The 15,986-nt window shown below is 37.6% G+C and overlaps 3 protein-coding genes across 3 annotated transcripts; 2 read left to right on the top strand and 1 right to left on the bottom strand.

Moving 5' to 3' along the window:
* Positions 1-261: 261 nt before the first annotated feature.
* Positions 262-7,788, top strand: LOC139881343 (MLO protein homolog 1-like). The gene is made up of 14 exons (XM_071865831.1): positions 262-378; positions 502-547; positions 4,451-4,676; positions 4,910-5,027; positions 5,138-5,198; positions 5,276-5,361; positions 5,673-5,747; positions 5,881-5,969; positions 6,073-6,124; positions 6,595-6,633; positions 6,815-6,988; positions 7,080-7,115; positions 7,222-7,350; positions 7,435-7,788. Exons 1-14 carry the CDS (start codon positions 262-264, stop codon positions 7,786-7,788), a joined length of 1,602 nt encoding a protein of 533 aa, XP_071721932.1.
* A 932-nt stretch (positions 7,789-8,720) lies between these two features.
* Positions 8,721-10,501, top strand: LOC139881342 (uncharacterized). Its single transcript, XM_071865830.1, has 5 exons — positions 8,721-8,787; positions 9,065-9,180; positions 9,570-9,665; positions 10,020-10,112; positions 10,367-10,501. The coding sequence occupies exons 1-5, from the start codon at positions 8,721-8,723 to the stop codon at positions 10,499-10,501; spliced, it is 507 nt and encodes a 168-aa protein (XP_071721931.1).
* Positions 10,502-11,612: 1,111 nt separating this feature from the next.
* On the bottom strand, positions 11,613-15,000 carry LOC139881340 (glutamate receptor 3.3-like). Its single transcript, XM_071865829.1, has 6 exons — positions 14,766-15,000; positions 13,321-14,667; positions 12,952-13,228; positions 12,828-12,859; positions 12,341-12,747; positions 11,613-12,047 (listed from the first exon to the last, which is right to left on the bottom strand). The coding sequence occupies exons 1-6, from the start codon at positions 14,773-14,775 to the stop codon at positions 11,613-11,615; spliced, it is 2,508 nt and encodes an 835-aa protein (XP_071721930.1). The 5' UTR covers positions 14,776-15,000.
* Between the last annotated feature and the right edge of the window lie 986 nt (positions 15,001-15,986).

Here is a 15,986-nt window from a genome sequence, read left to right as displayed (position 1 = left end):
AGGTAAGGAATTAGTAGTCAAACCTTAGAATGGAATGGGCGACCATGATTCTAAACTCAGAAAATTACAAATAACACAAAACGAAATTATCTTTTAAAATATTTGGACTCGCATAGCTATTATCTAACACATATTTTTTAGAGGAAATAAATAGTTTAATGTTATTTATACATATACATATTAAGAAGTAGTTTCTGTTTTCTTATTAATTAGAAGAGCATACCTGCGACTGCAAGTAATTGTTTCAAAACATCTGAGGCTATGGCTGGTGGCGGAAGTGATTTGATTCAGACGCCAACATGGGCGGTAGCAGGTGTCTGTGGAGTGGTTGTCCTTTTATCTATTGCTATAGAACATGGAATTCATTCTCTTGGCAAGGTACTTCAACTTTTTAAATTAAAATTAATCATTGAATATTGATTCAAACTCTAATTTAATTAGCCTTAATTGGTGTTCTTTTTTATTTTTTTTCTTTGGGGTTTAATTGCGGTGGTTTCAAAGAGTCAGAAGAAGGCCATGATTGAAGCATTGGAAAAAATTAAGGCTGGTAAGTTAATTGGTCTTTGAAATGAATACATTAATAAATAAGTTGGACATAGACAATCGGTTCGATGTTAATCAGTTTGGTTTTATACGCAGTACAAGCAAAATGACATTTACGGTTTAATTTAAAATATTAGCAAATATTATATCTATAATATCGATTACAAACTGTCGCAATATTCTCTTAAAATAGCAACAGTTTATAAAAAATTGTGGGTATTAGTTGAAACCTTTTGCAACGCATTGTTAATTGAATCTGGTTTGATTCATTTTTTCCTTCTTTAATGTTCAGTATAGTCGGTCAATTTTCATTTTCTAACTACACAAGTCCTTGAATATATCGGTCAATTATATAGAAATCGAGCCTTAAATGCTAAGTTCGAATGTGTTTCTATTTCAGATAGTTGAATATGCGTCCATTCATTGTCACATTCCGCGGGTTCAACTATCCAGAATATTTCAAAATTATTCGGATGGTTCGAGATGAATCCAGAAAGATACGAAATTGACTAGAGAGATTTGAAATATTCTAGAAGTGACTAGAAGAATCGGGAAGGTTCCGGAATCTTACTGAAGGATTGGACTCCGGAAAACTCTAGAAGGCTCCGCCTTGGACTAGACTTCTCCGGAAGGTTCTCACTATTATAGATAGCTTCTTACAAGTTCTAAAACTTCTAGACTCTCTAGAACACTCTTATATATTCTTTAGATCTTTTTGTATAGAATTTTCTAGAGTAGTTGGTAGGCTATATAAAAGGGTGAACCCCCTCACTGGTACACAATACACACAACATACATTTTCTAAGCAATAGAGAGTATTTTTGTAGCTAGCTCATTCTCTCACATTCTAGCTTACTTTTCGAGTTCTTAAACTATTTTAAGGCTTCCGCTAGGATTCTAAAGGCTGATTTAGCTTTGCAGGAGCAATTCTAACTAAGTGTCGCACTACTTAGTCGAGGGAAACACTAAGTACGTGACAAGTGGTATCAGAGCCTAGTCATCGCAATGGCCGGAAATGACGATAAAGTTGTGGAGAAGCAATCCAAGAGCAAGAGGGACCGATCCGTCGATCCCACGATTGGTGCACGACTCGCTAGCATGGAGGAACTTGTAGCCGGAGGGGAAGATCGGTTTCAAGTGATTGAACCAGGATTGGAGAAGCACTCACGAGATGTAGTAGATCTCGGTGAGGGGATCGCTGATGAGATTGACGATCTACTATCCGAGTTCAAGAGCCTTAGTTTTAGTCTAAGTTCCAACATGGGGAAGCTCGAGGAGAGGCTAAAGAAGTTTCCTGAAGAGTTTCTTCTACGCAACAACATTTTCAAGGAGGCGATTGATGGGGTTAAGAGAGACAATGAAGCGCTGCGTGGGGAAAATGTGATGCTGCGGGAAGATACTGTGCGATTTTAAGATCGGGTAGCCGGCATCAAGGGAACTCTGGGGAGACTCTCGCTTCCGATAACCGGCTTGGTGTTGGAGATGGGCTGGATGAAGGTTGCTAGGCGCGATGGGAACCAGTCGTTGATCACTCTACCAGCGACAAGGTTGGAGGTTTTGAAGCAAATGCACTACAATGTGGCTCGTAATGCATGGGAAATTGATAATTTCCTATGGAACATGGAGCGATACTTTCGGGCGATGGGGTACATGGATGATGCTACCAAGCTCGATACGGCTTCGCTATATCTATCCGACATAGCTATGTTGTGGTGGCGTCGGAAGGTCGATGATGTCCAGGGGCGCATTTCTATCCGAAGAATGCTGAAAAAGAAGCTCGAGCAAAGCTTCAAAAGCTCACTCAAAAGGGGACAATCCAGGAGTACATCAAGGAGTTCTCCGAACTCTTGTTGGAAGTACTGGATTTGCAAGAGAAGGACGCTGCCTTTATGTTCATGGATGGTCTCGCGGGATGGGCTCAATTGGAACTCAACCGTCGCGGAGTTAAAGGGTTATCGGAAGCTATTGTCACTGCCGAATCCCTTAGCGATTATCGGAACATGGAGAAGAAGAATTCGGGAGCCGATCCGGACCATGGTGGGGGAGCATGGGATAATTCGAAGCATGACGAAGGGAGTGCCGACAAGGGAGATTTGGCTAAGCCATGGAAGGATAATCAAGCGCGTACGAACAATAAGACTGGTAAGAAGGCTTTAGTTTGCTTCTTATGCACGGGTCCTACAAAGCCCTTGATTGTCCGCTTAGGGGAAAACTCGTCGTGATGGTTATGACCAATAAAGGTGCGGATGAAGCGGAGGCGCAATAGAAGGATTCCGAGCCGATGAGGATGAGCGCGCTCCGATGGATTAATGCCATGAAAGCAAGCACCAAGAAGGCGGAACGCAAGTCGATGTATGTGGATACGAAGATTGCCAGTCATAAAATCAGAGCATTGGTGGATACCGGTTCTACTCACACTTTCATCCGAGATAATGTCGCTAAAGAGTTGGGGCTCAAATGGAGGAAAGTGGACGCATGATGAAGGCCGTGAACACGGATCCAACACCGATTGTGGGAATCTCTCACGACGTGAAGCTTCGTGTAGGCAAATGGAAGGGAACGGAGGATATGCATGTGACCAAGCTAGACAACTATGAGTTAGTCATCGGGCTTGAGTTCTTGGAGAAGATCAAAGTCGTTCCTATGCCATTTGCCAACTTGATGTGCATATATGATAAGGGAGGATGCACCGTTCCAATTATAAGAGACGAGTCGAAGCAAGTTTCGTTGTCGGCAATGTGGTTGACGAAGGGTCATCATAATGGCGACGGGAAGCCAACACTCAAGACGGGGTCAAGCCGGAAGGGTCCGGTGGAGTGGTAAAGGTGACGCATCAATGGGGCAAAAGCGCGGCAAGCTCATCGGGCAAAAGTGCGGCAAGCTCATCGAAGGAAACTTGGACGAACACTTGGTGAACTCGCGAGCCTCGAAGGTGGGGCAATGCGTAGGAAGAGAAGAGCCCGTCGAGGTAGGAATCGTCGAGTTCCTAAACAAGTCACTCAAGACAATGGGGGCATTGTCGATTTAGGTGGGGGAGAATATCACATTCCGCGGGTTCAACTACCCGGAATGCTCCAGAATTATCCGGATGGCTCGAGATTGATCCAGAAGGATACAAAATTGACTAGAGAGACCCGAAATACTCTAGAAGCGGCTAAAAGGATCGGGAAGGTTCAGGAAGCCTACGGAAGGATCGACTCCGAAATGCTCTAGAAGGTTCTGCCTTGGACTAGACTTCTCTGGAAGGTTCCACACAATTGTATAATGATTCCTACAGGTTCTAGAGATTCTAGACTCTCTAGAACACTCTTGTATATTCTCTAGAATCTTCTTGTATAGAATTCTCTAGAGTAGTTGGTAGGTTATATAAGGGGGTGAACCCCTCATTTGTACACAACACACATTTCCTAAGCAATAGAGAGCATTTTTCGTAGCTAGCTCATTCTCTCACATTTTGGCTTACTTTCCGAGTTCTTAAGCTATTCTAAGGCTTCCGCTAGAATTCTAAAGGCTGACTTAGTTTTGCAGGAACAATTCTAGCTAAGTGCGCGCTACTTAATCGAGGAAAACACTAAGTACGTGACATCATATCATTTAAATGCTATATTTGTGATTGAATGATAAAAATAATCGTACAGTATACTGGCTGGCATTGAGGGAGCAGCTAATTAGCTGGTTACCACTTTTTTCGTATCACAATATATGCTATTTTGTATATTTAAATTCATTCATATATATAGATATGTATTTAGTCAATAAAATATGTCTATTTGATTGAACATAAAATTACAAACCATCCTAAAAATTTAGTATATATCTACTGGATTAGCACACTAATTAGTTTGATCAGGTAATTTTTTTCTCCAACAAAACAATGATGATGATAAATTATGGAATATATATGCAGAGCTAATGATATTGGGGTTCATATCACTCTTAATCACCGCCCTGACACCATTCATTTCACAAATATGTATCCCTGCTCATCTTGGTAAGAAGATGCTTCCGTGCAAGAGCGAGTCCGAGGGCGAAGATGGTGATCATGATCGTCGAAGAAAATTACTTTCTAATATCGCGGAAGATCAAACATGGCGTCGAGCATTGGCCGCTGCCTCTGATGCTCCTCCAAACATGTAATTATATTAATAGCGTATAATCTTATATGCGCTATTTCCGTGTCAGAAAGTGATTAACTACGAAGAACACGGTGTTTTTTTATCAACTTTAATATACATCAAAAAATAATTTTTATAAAAAAAAAAAATCACTACAAAATATAAGTATTTTGATACGGAGTATTTTATTTTTATTTTTTTAAAACCAACTTTTAACATATCTAAATTTTGACTAAATTATTTTTGCAGAGAGATATAATTTCGTTGATTTCACGTAATGGGTTACACCAATTACATATATTTATATTTGTCTTGGCAGCCTTTCATGTTCTTTACTGCGTCATAACAATGGCATTGTCCAGGGCCAAGGTAATATAATTAATTAAACTCCTAATGTAAGTAAGCTTAGCCAGCTAGCTTGACTTAATTTTAAACATACTATATATAATTATCTTTATGTCCTTGTATATATTGCTCAGATGCATAGATGGCATGCTTGGGAGTCAGAAACTTTATCACCAGAATATCAATTCAATAATGGTGAAGTTTTTTCTCAGTGAAAGCTATCTCTAATTAAACTTAGTACACACTAATTAATATTAGGCTCTGTTATGCAGATCCTTCAAGATTCAGATTTACCCATCAAACTTCTTTCGTGAAGCGTCACTCTGGGCTATCTTCAACACCTGGGATTAGATGGGTTGTAAGTTCCACACAAACAGATTTATAAATCACAAGCTTCAAAAAAAAAAAAACAAAACAGAGTTATAAATCATGACAAATTAGAAAACCATTGCTAAATTACTGTCAATTTTTCACAGCTAAAACAACATTTTAGTACTATTAAGGAGGTAAATAATTATTGGAAATGCCAACATGTGCGTGGCCTAATGGTTAGACTGGTATTAATTTCCATCATCATGGTTCGATTTTATAGTGAGCGGATTTTGGATGTGTATTTTGTATTAGAAATTTATCAAAAAAGAATTAATTATTGGTAATTGATGCGTGCAGGTGGCCTTCTTTTGGCAATTTTTCGGTTCCATATCAAAGGTCGACTACATGACTATGCGCAATGGTTTTATCAACGTAATTACGCGATCTCTCTCCAATTTTCAGATAATCCAATTGTTATATTTATTTATGAATCAATCTTAGATCGATCCTCATTAGATGTGTGGATGCATATGTATTAATTAATTAAAGAAATGGACGTACGCAGACACATTTTGGCCCTGAAAGCAAGTTTAACTTCAACAAGTATATCAAAAGATCCATGGAGGATGATTTCAAGGTGGTTGTGGGAATCAGGTTTGTTTTATTTCCTGCTCTAGATATGTATGTGTTTAAATAATATATATGGCGCCATCAATCAAGGCCCGGTAATTAACCTTCTCTTAATTATTCTTTGCAGCCTCCCATTATGGTGTTTCGCTGCCATTTCATTGTTACTCAAAGTCAACAATATTCCTCTTTCTCTTCTTTTTCAGTCACTTACATTTTAATTTTAATAACTTCAATTGAATCGAGTACTTAAATAATCCAACTACATACTAAATTGGAATTAATTACGAAACTAAGATGGATGATCATATATTAAAGCTTATCTAAAGGATTAAAAATATTTTATCCTATGAAAGTATTTCTATTCTTTGAGTTTAATTTTTTTCAACAATAAACACCACTCTTTTATAAGTTTCAGGTAATCCCATTTTATCTAATGCAAATGAGATGATATTGATCTTATATAGCTCTTAATTTCCTCCCTTCCCTTCTCTAATTACCTTTTTTGTTCATAATATATATACAACTTAATGGCTATGGTAATCTTAGTTCAAAATTAATTATTTTATTATCTTAACATGTGAGAACAACTCTTGAAATGCAAATATTTAGATACAGAGGTACTAACAAAGAACTAATTATCATTGCAGACTGGTATGCGCTGACATGGCTATCAATCTTGCCACTCTTTGTAAGAAATAATACTTACGTATATTCCATGTGTTTTTTTTTTTGTTTTTTTATAACCATCGGCAATTTGATCATATAATATTAAGGATACTGTATCCTAAACTAAATACAAATTTTTACATGTAATTTATATTGAAAAATTTGTATCTATATTGGGACGGAGGAAGTATATATGTATGTAGATACTACTGATAGTGGGGACAAAGCTTGAACTAATTACAAAGGACATGGCTAAAGAAATTCAAGAACGATGCACGGTGGTGAAAGGAGCACCTGTGGTTGAGCCGAACAACAAATACTTTTGGTTTAATCGACCTCGCTGGACGCTCGACATTATTCAATTCATGTTGTTTCAGGTCCAATTGCTTAATCTTTAACTCGATCGGTTAATATACATTCATACATCTCCAATTGCTAACATGAATGAATAATGTTGATGTGAAACAGAATGCTTTCCAAATGGCGTATTTCTTCTGGGTTAGTGTAAGTATTTCTATTCTATTTTGCTGTTCAGTAATAATTATCTAATAAAATAATTAACAATATTAATAATAAATATTTAAGAAGTTGAATCTCATTAATTGTGTAGGCTGAGTACAGTTTCAAATCATGCCTCCATGAAAACTTGTCAGCTCTAATACCTAGGGTTGTGCTTGGAGTTGTAGTTCAGATTCTCTTCAGCTATATAACCTTCCCTCTCTATGCTTTAGTAACACAAGTAAGAACTATTCTTAATTTTATTTTAAGAATAATTAAGAAAAATATTGGATTTAATTTCTAATTATATATCTTTCTCGCTTAGATGGGATCACATATGAAGAAAACACGTTTTGTGGAGGAAACAGCAAAGGCGTTGGATAAGTGGAGAAAATCAGTAGAGGAGCGTAGGAAATTGCGTAAAGGCAAAGAAGGACGAGGATCGGATGGAAGTGTTGAAATGACACCGAGTCCTAGCGCTTCTCCCGAACATTTGCTGCAAAAATATATACACAGATCAAGTCAACCGGACCTTGAAAACGTCCTCTATGATACAGATTTCTCTGATATTGAAGGTTCTAGCAAGAATGTCCGGCATGATTCCAGTATAGAAACACATATAGTAACAAGTACATATGAAGAAGCGCATAAAACTGATTTTACGTTTGTGAAATCCTAACACTATTAGTTGTAGGTTATTTGGCCACAAGTTTTTTAGTTTAATGTTGACATTCTATCATTATCTACCTACGTACTTAGTTAAATGTAAAGTGGTTTATGCCACATGTTTCATATTTCTGTTGTTGATTTGCTTAATGACATGCTACGCGGATATATTTGTTTAACGTTTCTATTTTTTTTTATTAAATAATTCTTCTTTATTCAAAAACAAAAATCAAACCCCATGGAAAATAGATCAAAAACTCCATTGATCTCGAGGATAAAGGTGAGGAGGCTGACAATGAAAATGAGGATCCATATATATATATATATATATATAGATTTTGAATGCAAATCTATCATTATGGGTGTGGAACCATTTTGAAAATTTAGAATATCAATGAAGACCACAAGACAAAGTTTATTCATTGTGATAAGTATAACACGCGCATTCTAAGGATGATGGGACTGTAGGTTTGGGCAACCATTCGTCATGTAAGATGGAAATCCGCTAGGATGTTGGTAGTCTGCACCAACTAGCTTCGGTCGGAGTCTGGAGCAAAATTTATCTCATTTTAAAATTGCAAAAAAGGATAGGAGTGATTGTTTGCTGGCTCTGGTAGATTAATAGTTGATAAGAAGATAAATCGTAAGGTTTTTTTTTTGTTATTATTATTTTTTATTACAAAAGAGATGTCATTCAATCTAATGGATAGGGTTGGTTTCATACGACTACTAAGCATCTTAGGGTTTTGGAACCGTGAAAATTAAAATCCGGGACCTCCATATTGAATGATAAATTAGTGGGATACATTCCTGAATTTTGACAAAATACAGGGGTGTATCAGTATATTATCCCAGCATTAATATTATCGATCCTTTGTTAAATCGATCGGTCCCGTTCCCGTCTTCATAGTCTCTCTCTCTCTCAAACAAACAAAAAAATATACTATGGCGAGCACAACCATGTCTAGTTCATTAGTTCTAACGAGAAATTCTACAGTCCAATTCTCACATGGTGAGTTCCATTTTCTGAATTATAGCTCTGAATCTAAATTTATGGAGTAGTTTTGGGGGAAAAAAACTGTTCCGATTAGATTAAAAATGAGAATTTTATCGTACATTATCTGTGATTTGAGGGCATATGCCAGGTCTAGAATTGCGATTACATTACTGGGTGTGAGTATTCTATTGAATTTGACAAACTGTTATAGTCACCATTGCCTGTATTGCTTGAATCTTTATAAGACTAACTCTATGGAAAGAGCTTAGTTGTTTCTTTTGGTTGTTGGTAGGTTCACCATCAAAATGTTCGCTTGGTTGTGTCAGCCACACCAACTTGTCTTTTGGTCCGAAGAAGTTGCAGCTTTCTACCTCAAGAAAGCCCCTAGCTATTCAGGCTTCGTATAGGTATATCGTTATCTTAATGCTATTTTCTGTCTGTCCTCTCTACGGAAAAGGATCTTAGTTGTTGTCATTTGTTTTGCACGACTTGGTTGTCAAAATTGGGTCCGCCGAGGTCTGAAAACAATTTGGGCACACAGCATTAATAGAAATTTGAAAGAAAGAAAGAATTGATAATATCCATAGAATTTAGAAAGAGATGTTTCATTTTGCCTTTTGTTGGAGTAGACCTTGTAGTCGTGACTTGTGAGTACTTAATATGATCCCGGAGTATGTTGAATTCTGTTAGACCGAGTACTTGCAAACACATTTAGTTATCTCTTTCTAATTTCCTTTGTTTACGCATGAAGTCTGAACTAACTGTGTCTTCCCTTCTTTTGATTTACATTTTACACTGACAGTGAAAGGTCAAGCTCTGCCGGCATCTTTGTTGGTGGCTTTGTTCTGGGAGGAATTATTGTTGGTACTCTAGGATGTGTATATGCACCTCAGGTAATATGAGATTACATGTTGTCATTATATAACGTAAATGCATTATATACTTAGAATATGTTGATTTTATTAAACATGGAAAATGCCCCGCTATATGATAAATGGACTGATTATTCTCTTGCGATGAAATCTTTAATCCCATTTTCTGCTTCTGGTTGATTAAAGAACCATCACCTTGTGTAGACATGTATTGTGACTTTATGATTAGTTTTGTGATTATCATATATCCTTCATTTCTGCTTTCTGATCTCGGCATTGCTCTACCTATGTGCTCCAGCTGCTGCTTCTTATTTTCGTATAATTTCGACACGCATCAAACCTCTGAAATGTTTCTTTTTGGACATTCTTGTACAGATCAGTAAGGCATTAGCGGGTGCTGCTGCCGACAAAAAGGATCTCATGAGGAAATTGCCCAAGTTCATCTATGATGAAGAGAAAGCTTTGGAGGTAAGATGTTCCTCCTACTTTTCAGTGCCATCTAAAAATTTTATGATTATGAATTATCAAATCCTACATCCATGAATTTTTGTTTACCATTTTAATGAAGAAATGCATATATTTTGAAACTTAAGTTTTCCAGTGGTTTTGTTCACCGTTTGGATTTAGCGTCCCGTACATTTCTGTGGAGTAGAACAATCTCTGCAGAAATGAACTGACATATTGTATGTTTTAATTATTGATGCTCTCTGTTTGGCCTACAGAAAACTCGGAAAATACTTGCTGAAAAGATTGCTCAGCTGAACTCTGCTATTGATGAAGTTTCTTTTCAACTCCGACCAGAAGATAACACAAATGGTGTGGCAGTGAACTCCGATGAAATGGAAGCTACCGTCTGATTAGAAACTCCATATATCAGTATTTACCAGAAATTAAATAATCCGTCAAAGTTGTTGTAATGTTGTTTTTTGTCATTAGAAATATCTCAATATACCAAAGCTGGGTGGGTTCTACATGTCATATATAAGATGTTTTGATCGTTGGACTGCGAATTCTCCATTTCAACTGCTGTAACTTTGTTATTTTAAATTAAACATTTGCCCATCTGTTTGCTGCCAGTCAATTGCATGATCCAAATCTATTGTTAAATCCTTAGCTTGCCTTGCATACTACTTAGGATATTATTATTTTTCCAGCATGACCACATGTAGGAGGAAACGCTTAACCATTGAGTCACGTCCTGGTTGGCTACTGAGTATATTATTAATCCTATATTTTCTAGTTACTACATCCTGCTACTTGTGGAAATAAATAACCCTAATGTATTATTCAATGATCGTTTTGGACACTTCCATGTATTTTAGTTTTACCAATTTTAACTAGAAGGCCACAAAATAAAACAAAGTTGAAAGGTAACAAGTTTCAAACCCAAGTGCCAATTATATTTGTTTGGATAAATTCCACAAATTAAATAAGTTTTACCACTCAAAATATGTCAGTTGTAGCATAGAAACTGATTTTGAACAAACCTAAAAAGTCATTGGGAGACTTGCATTCTAAGCTTTTAGTTGCAGCTAGCAACCATGGCCACGCAGGCAGCTCTAGCATGCTCAATAATCCACTCTTCAAAGATGAACCACTCTTTTCCTTTCTTTTCTTCTTCCCAGCCGGAGTCTTTTAGCCATTATCTTGCACAGAGAGGTGCAAAGACACCAAGCATCATTAAAATGTCTAGAGAACCTATGCATATAACAGCTAAAGAAATGATCGTTAGCCCAGGTAAGCGCGCAAAACGTAGGAAATTAAATATTTGAGAAACTCCATTTTCATTAACAATCAGTGTTTGCTTTATCTTTGCCAAGAACAAAATCTTGCCATGAAGTTGGCTGTTAATAGCTACCATGTCTCGGAGACTACTCGAATGATTTATCTATATTAAGATTTTGGATACTCTACTTGACTAGAGTCAATTCACAGTTGATCAATATGGTTTCTTCAATTAGTTTCTACTCATACAATCCGGGGAGACTCGCCAGATTCGTTATCTCCATCATTTCTAGATGGTAAACCTTCCGCTTTCCCTTTTTTACTCTGGCCGGAAGGATCCGCCTTTTCATCCATCAATGACAGGAACCTATGCAGACTTTCCGAACGAGAGTTACGATGATGACCGTTTGAATCGGAACAGATGGGAGCTCGGCGCAACTTCCGAACAATCTGCAGGAAATATATTAAGAGAGCAAGGAAGCAAAATGCAGCAGAAACCAGAAATAGACCCCAGAAGCTTTTAAGTTGTAGTCGATCTGACTCGAGCTTCGCGGTATCTAAATCACAGATGCTCGGCAGCAGCCACTTGTCGTTGATTCTTTGGAGATCCCCATTCTCGGCCAGGGTTAGAATTGCAGTCGATAAATCTACAGCTAAAGGAGAATCTCTCGGAAATGCCTGGAATCCAAATTAACAAGTCAAAACCACAAGCAATAATTTTGAAAATATATTCCCCATGTCCCATTCTATAAACTCTTTATTTCCACTCATTTTTGTCGCATTACAAAAGCTGCATTAAATTTTCTCTTACAACATTAACCTTGTTATAAGTAGGACAGAAATTAAAAGATTCATTAGAGTGTTATTTTTAGTTGAATAACCATTTTGCTAACCTCAAAAGGTGACAGAAACGAATGAGAAATGTGGATACGAAAAATAAGCTTCAGGGAAGAAAGCAAGTAGATACTCACATAACCCCAGCGACTTTTGGTAAATTCTTGGCCCATGATCTTGAACGTGCACTGGCTTCCGATAAAACGTTCAACATATGGATGCTCATCAACGATAGCCGCCACGCCTCCTTTATTGGGACCGAGCTTGAGAGCTGTTGTATATTCTTCAGGTGATCCAAGGGCCTTGAGCCTAGACTTTGATATATTGAGCTCCTTGATTAAATAATGCTCTACAAAAGAACCAACTTGGTATCCTATCGGATCGTCGCTCCATTTCAAGCTGTCAATTCCTTTAATCGGGTAGAAGAGTTGTTGCACGGTGAGGATTGATGTCAGACTTGCAGTATAGCTCGAATTTATTATCAAAACAACAAAGAGCCATATCATTAGCACTAATCGTCCAAGCGTGCTCACGGTGTTCTCTCCTACAAAATCAACCGAAAATGATCAGTTTAAATATAACTTCAATTAGCATAGTATTTCAGCAATCGGCTTTTTTACTTACTATGGGCAAAGAATAGAGTTGAGAAGCTGAACCTGCAGCAATAAAAGAAAAAAGAATCAGGATATCTATTTTTTCACCTATAAGGAAACCTAAATTCGAGTGGTTAACGAATACTAAACCTCACCATAGGATGGTTATTACTTGATTCTTTGGGGAACCCCTGAATTCATCATTCACTCTGTGCTCGAGAGTCCACACGACTATTCCGATCGCGAGAAAAAATGCAGCAGTGACTGCCCACAACCAAGGAGAGAATGGTTGCAGAAAGGCCCAGGCACCCGAGTTCAATTTCTTAAATGGGGCTACAACCACAAGTCCAGAAGAAGCATAGGGTAGAGTGAAATCGACGACCCTTGTCCGATTTGTGACGATCGCGATGTCTCCAACGCAGCATCGAAATCCTATTTTCACAATAAAAATCACAAAGTTAGTAGTCAGTGGGGCACAAGAAAAATCACAAAGTTCGGATAATTTCATTGAGAATATGTAGCACTCACATCTGTGGTGATCAATCTCACGAGCTCATCATAATTTGGGTTTTGATGGCCATTTCCAAAAGGAATAAAGCGATAGGGGACAGCATATGGCAACAAATTTACAGCAGCTTGGAATACATCTATGCATAAACCTTTGAAATTATCAGAACCTCGCACTTGCGATACGAATTCACGAAAGCCAACACGAATAGGAACACCAACTCTCAATTGTTTCCCATTATTTGGGAAGACCCATCCACGGGGAACTGTTAATGTCTCTCCAGGCCACAGAACATTAAATAGTTTCTGGTTAGCACTTGATCGGTTAGCTGGCCTCGAATATAGTGTCTCCGGTGGCACAGTCGACAAACCAGAATAATTGGACCAATAACCTATTCGCCTAAACCCAGTTCCGACCACATTAATAATATCATATGCAGGATGAATAAGAGACCTATCTGATGAAAACTGGAGAGGTCCTGTCAAACCATTGACATTATTTTGCAGTATCTTATTCAGTAGGATCGTCCCACCATCGAAAATAGTCAATGCATCGAGGTGAAGATTATCACTTTCTTTAGACCAGAGTCGGGAATCGTTAGAAAATGAGATGACCTCACCTTGATCGAGAAAGGCATCGATAGCATGAGCGACCAACAACACGGAATCATACGCGTAGAGTCCATAAGAATTCAGCCCTGGAGAACCACCGGTTAAGTTATTCCACCTTGATTTAAAGGCCTTTTTTCTTTTGGAATCCGGCGTGTGCTGACGCAAAACCACAACTCCTTCCATCATCTCCATTGTCTCGTGAGGTACACGAGAAGATGTATCTAATATTGTTGACAGCCAATCTGTAGCTATCCATACGTATCCATTGCCCATCATTCCTAGATATTTCGCCACAGAGAAAACTTTAGGGCCCAGTGAGATACCGACATGAAGAACGATAATACGGGACTCCATCAATGCAACCTTTACGAGAATATCCATTATATCCTCTTGTGCAATTTCAGATAAAGGAGAAATTCCAGCCTTGTACGAGATTTTGCAACGTCTCTCTTCAAGTTTATTGCTTAATGCCGAGATCCCATTCCGACCATTATCATCATCAATGTAAATAGCAATCACAGAATTCCAATTATAATGTGTTACCATTTCAGCAATGGCCGTCATTTGGTACAAATCATTCTGAGTTGTCCTAACAAAGAAAGGGAACTGAAGAGAAGACAGCGTTGGATCCGTGGCTCCAAATGACAATAAAGGAACCTGAAGTTCATTTGCAACATAGGATATCATGTGCGCAACGGTAGAACACTGGGGACCGACAATGGCAACCACATCTGTCTCCATGAATCGCAAAGCTGTGACCAGGCAATACCCACATTATTAAATTTACAATCAAATAAATGAAAAACTGGGATTACGATCACATTCTCAAACGAATTCAATAGTCAAGTACCTTCAACCATGCCAAGAAACCCACTGCAATTAGCATTCTGCAACGTAACGGCCAGTTTAGTTCCATGGAGAATGGTTGAATCGGAATTGACATCTTTCACGGCTTCATCAATGGCAATCTTCGCCACCCGACCAATTGTAGAGTCAAAAGTGAATAAAGCTCCAATAGTCACAACATCAGGTCTAGAAGTGATATTTCCAGCAACCCCGGACGAAAACAATAATCCAACACAGAGAAAAAACAGAGGGAGGCACCAACTTGCTTCCATTTTCAAATTACTCAAACAGTTTAGCTTCTCGTTTCCATGTTGCTTGACTTGGGAATTATAGAAAACTCAGTAATGGGTTCTGGCAATAAGATTAAAAACCATCCATCAACAACAAATACAAGACCTTTTTCACTACTAAACCCAAAAAGACAAAATATTTGGAAATGAACAGTTAGATTCAAAAACTTAAAAGAAAAAAACAAAAATTAAACAAGATTGAAAGCAAGTAGAAGCTTACCTCCACCAATGAATGAACACAAACAAAGATGATATTTGAAAACCCAGATGAGGAAACCCAGCAGCTGGCTGCTATAAAGGTGTAATCTTTACAACATGTGACTTTGTGTGGACAATCTTCCAAATCCAATAGAAAAAAAAGATGCTAAAAATTGCTAATCAGTGGTGGGGTGTGAGAAAAGAAAAAAGAAATGATTTTTAATTTACAATATGTCAGACTCACGAGTGGAAAGGGCACAACTACAACAGAACAATACTATTATACAAATGTCATTCGTTCATATGAACAGAAGAAGAAGAAGAACTAATATGTCATGTGAAAGTTTACTACTTTCTTTTTTTGGCCTTTTAACTTAGGCATCATGGCATTTATTTATTTAGGATAATAGTATGCCTGGACGAAGAGATATTTTTTATTTTATTTTATTTTAGTAGTAATCGATCAAATTTTATTATAACATTATTAATTTCTTACAAGAAAAGAAAACATGTGAGAAGCACAAGGAATATTGGAGCTTGACTTGATGTTGTCACCCTCCTAGATTCGTGTTGCAGTGATTGTAAGACTTAGAAATCCGTTTCAATTTATGTCTTATAGTGGATATTATCTTTTTTATTTTATTGTAGTAACATGGTCATTTATTAACTTGGAGTTGGACGACGATTGTCACCCTCTTCGTATCGCACGGTCTATTTGGATAAACAATGAAAAGTTC

The sequence above is a fragment of the Rutidosis leptorrhynchoides genome, unplaced genomic scaffold, assembly GCF_046630445.1.
Source record: "Rutidosis leptorrhynchoides isolate AG116_Rl617_1_P2 unplaced genomic scaffold, CSIRO_AGI_Rlap_v1 contig143, whole genome shotgun sequence".
In the NCBI taxonomy this organism is placed as follows: domain Eukaryota; kingdom Viridiplantae; phylum Streptophyta; class Magnoliopsida; order Asterales; family Asteraceae; genus Rutidosis; species Rutidosis leptorrhynchoides.
The sequence above is the reverse complement of the archived record's forward strand: the minus strand, read 5'-3'. Positions and strand labels throughout refer to the sequence as shown.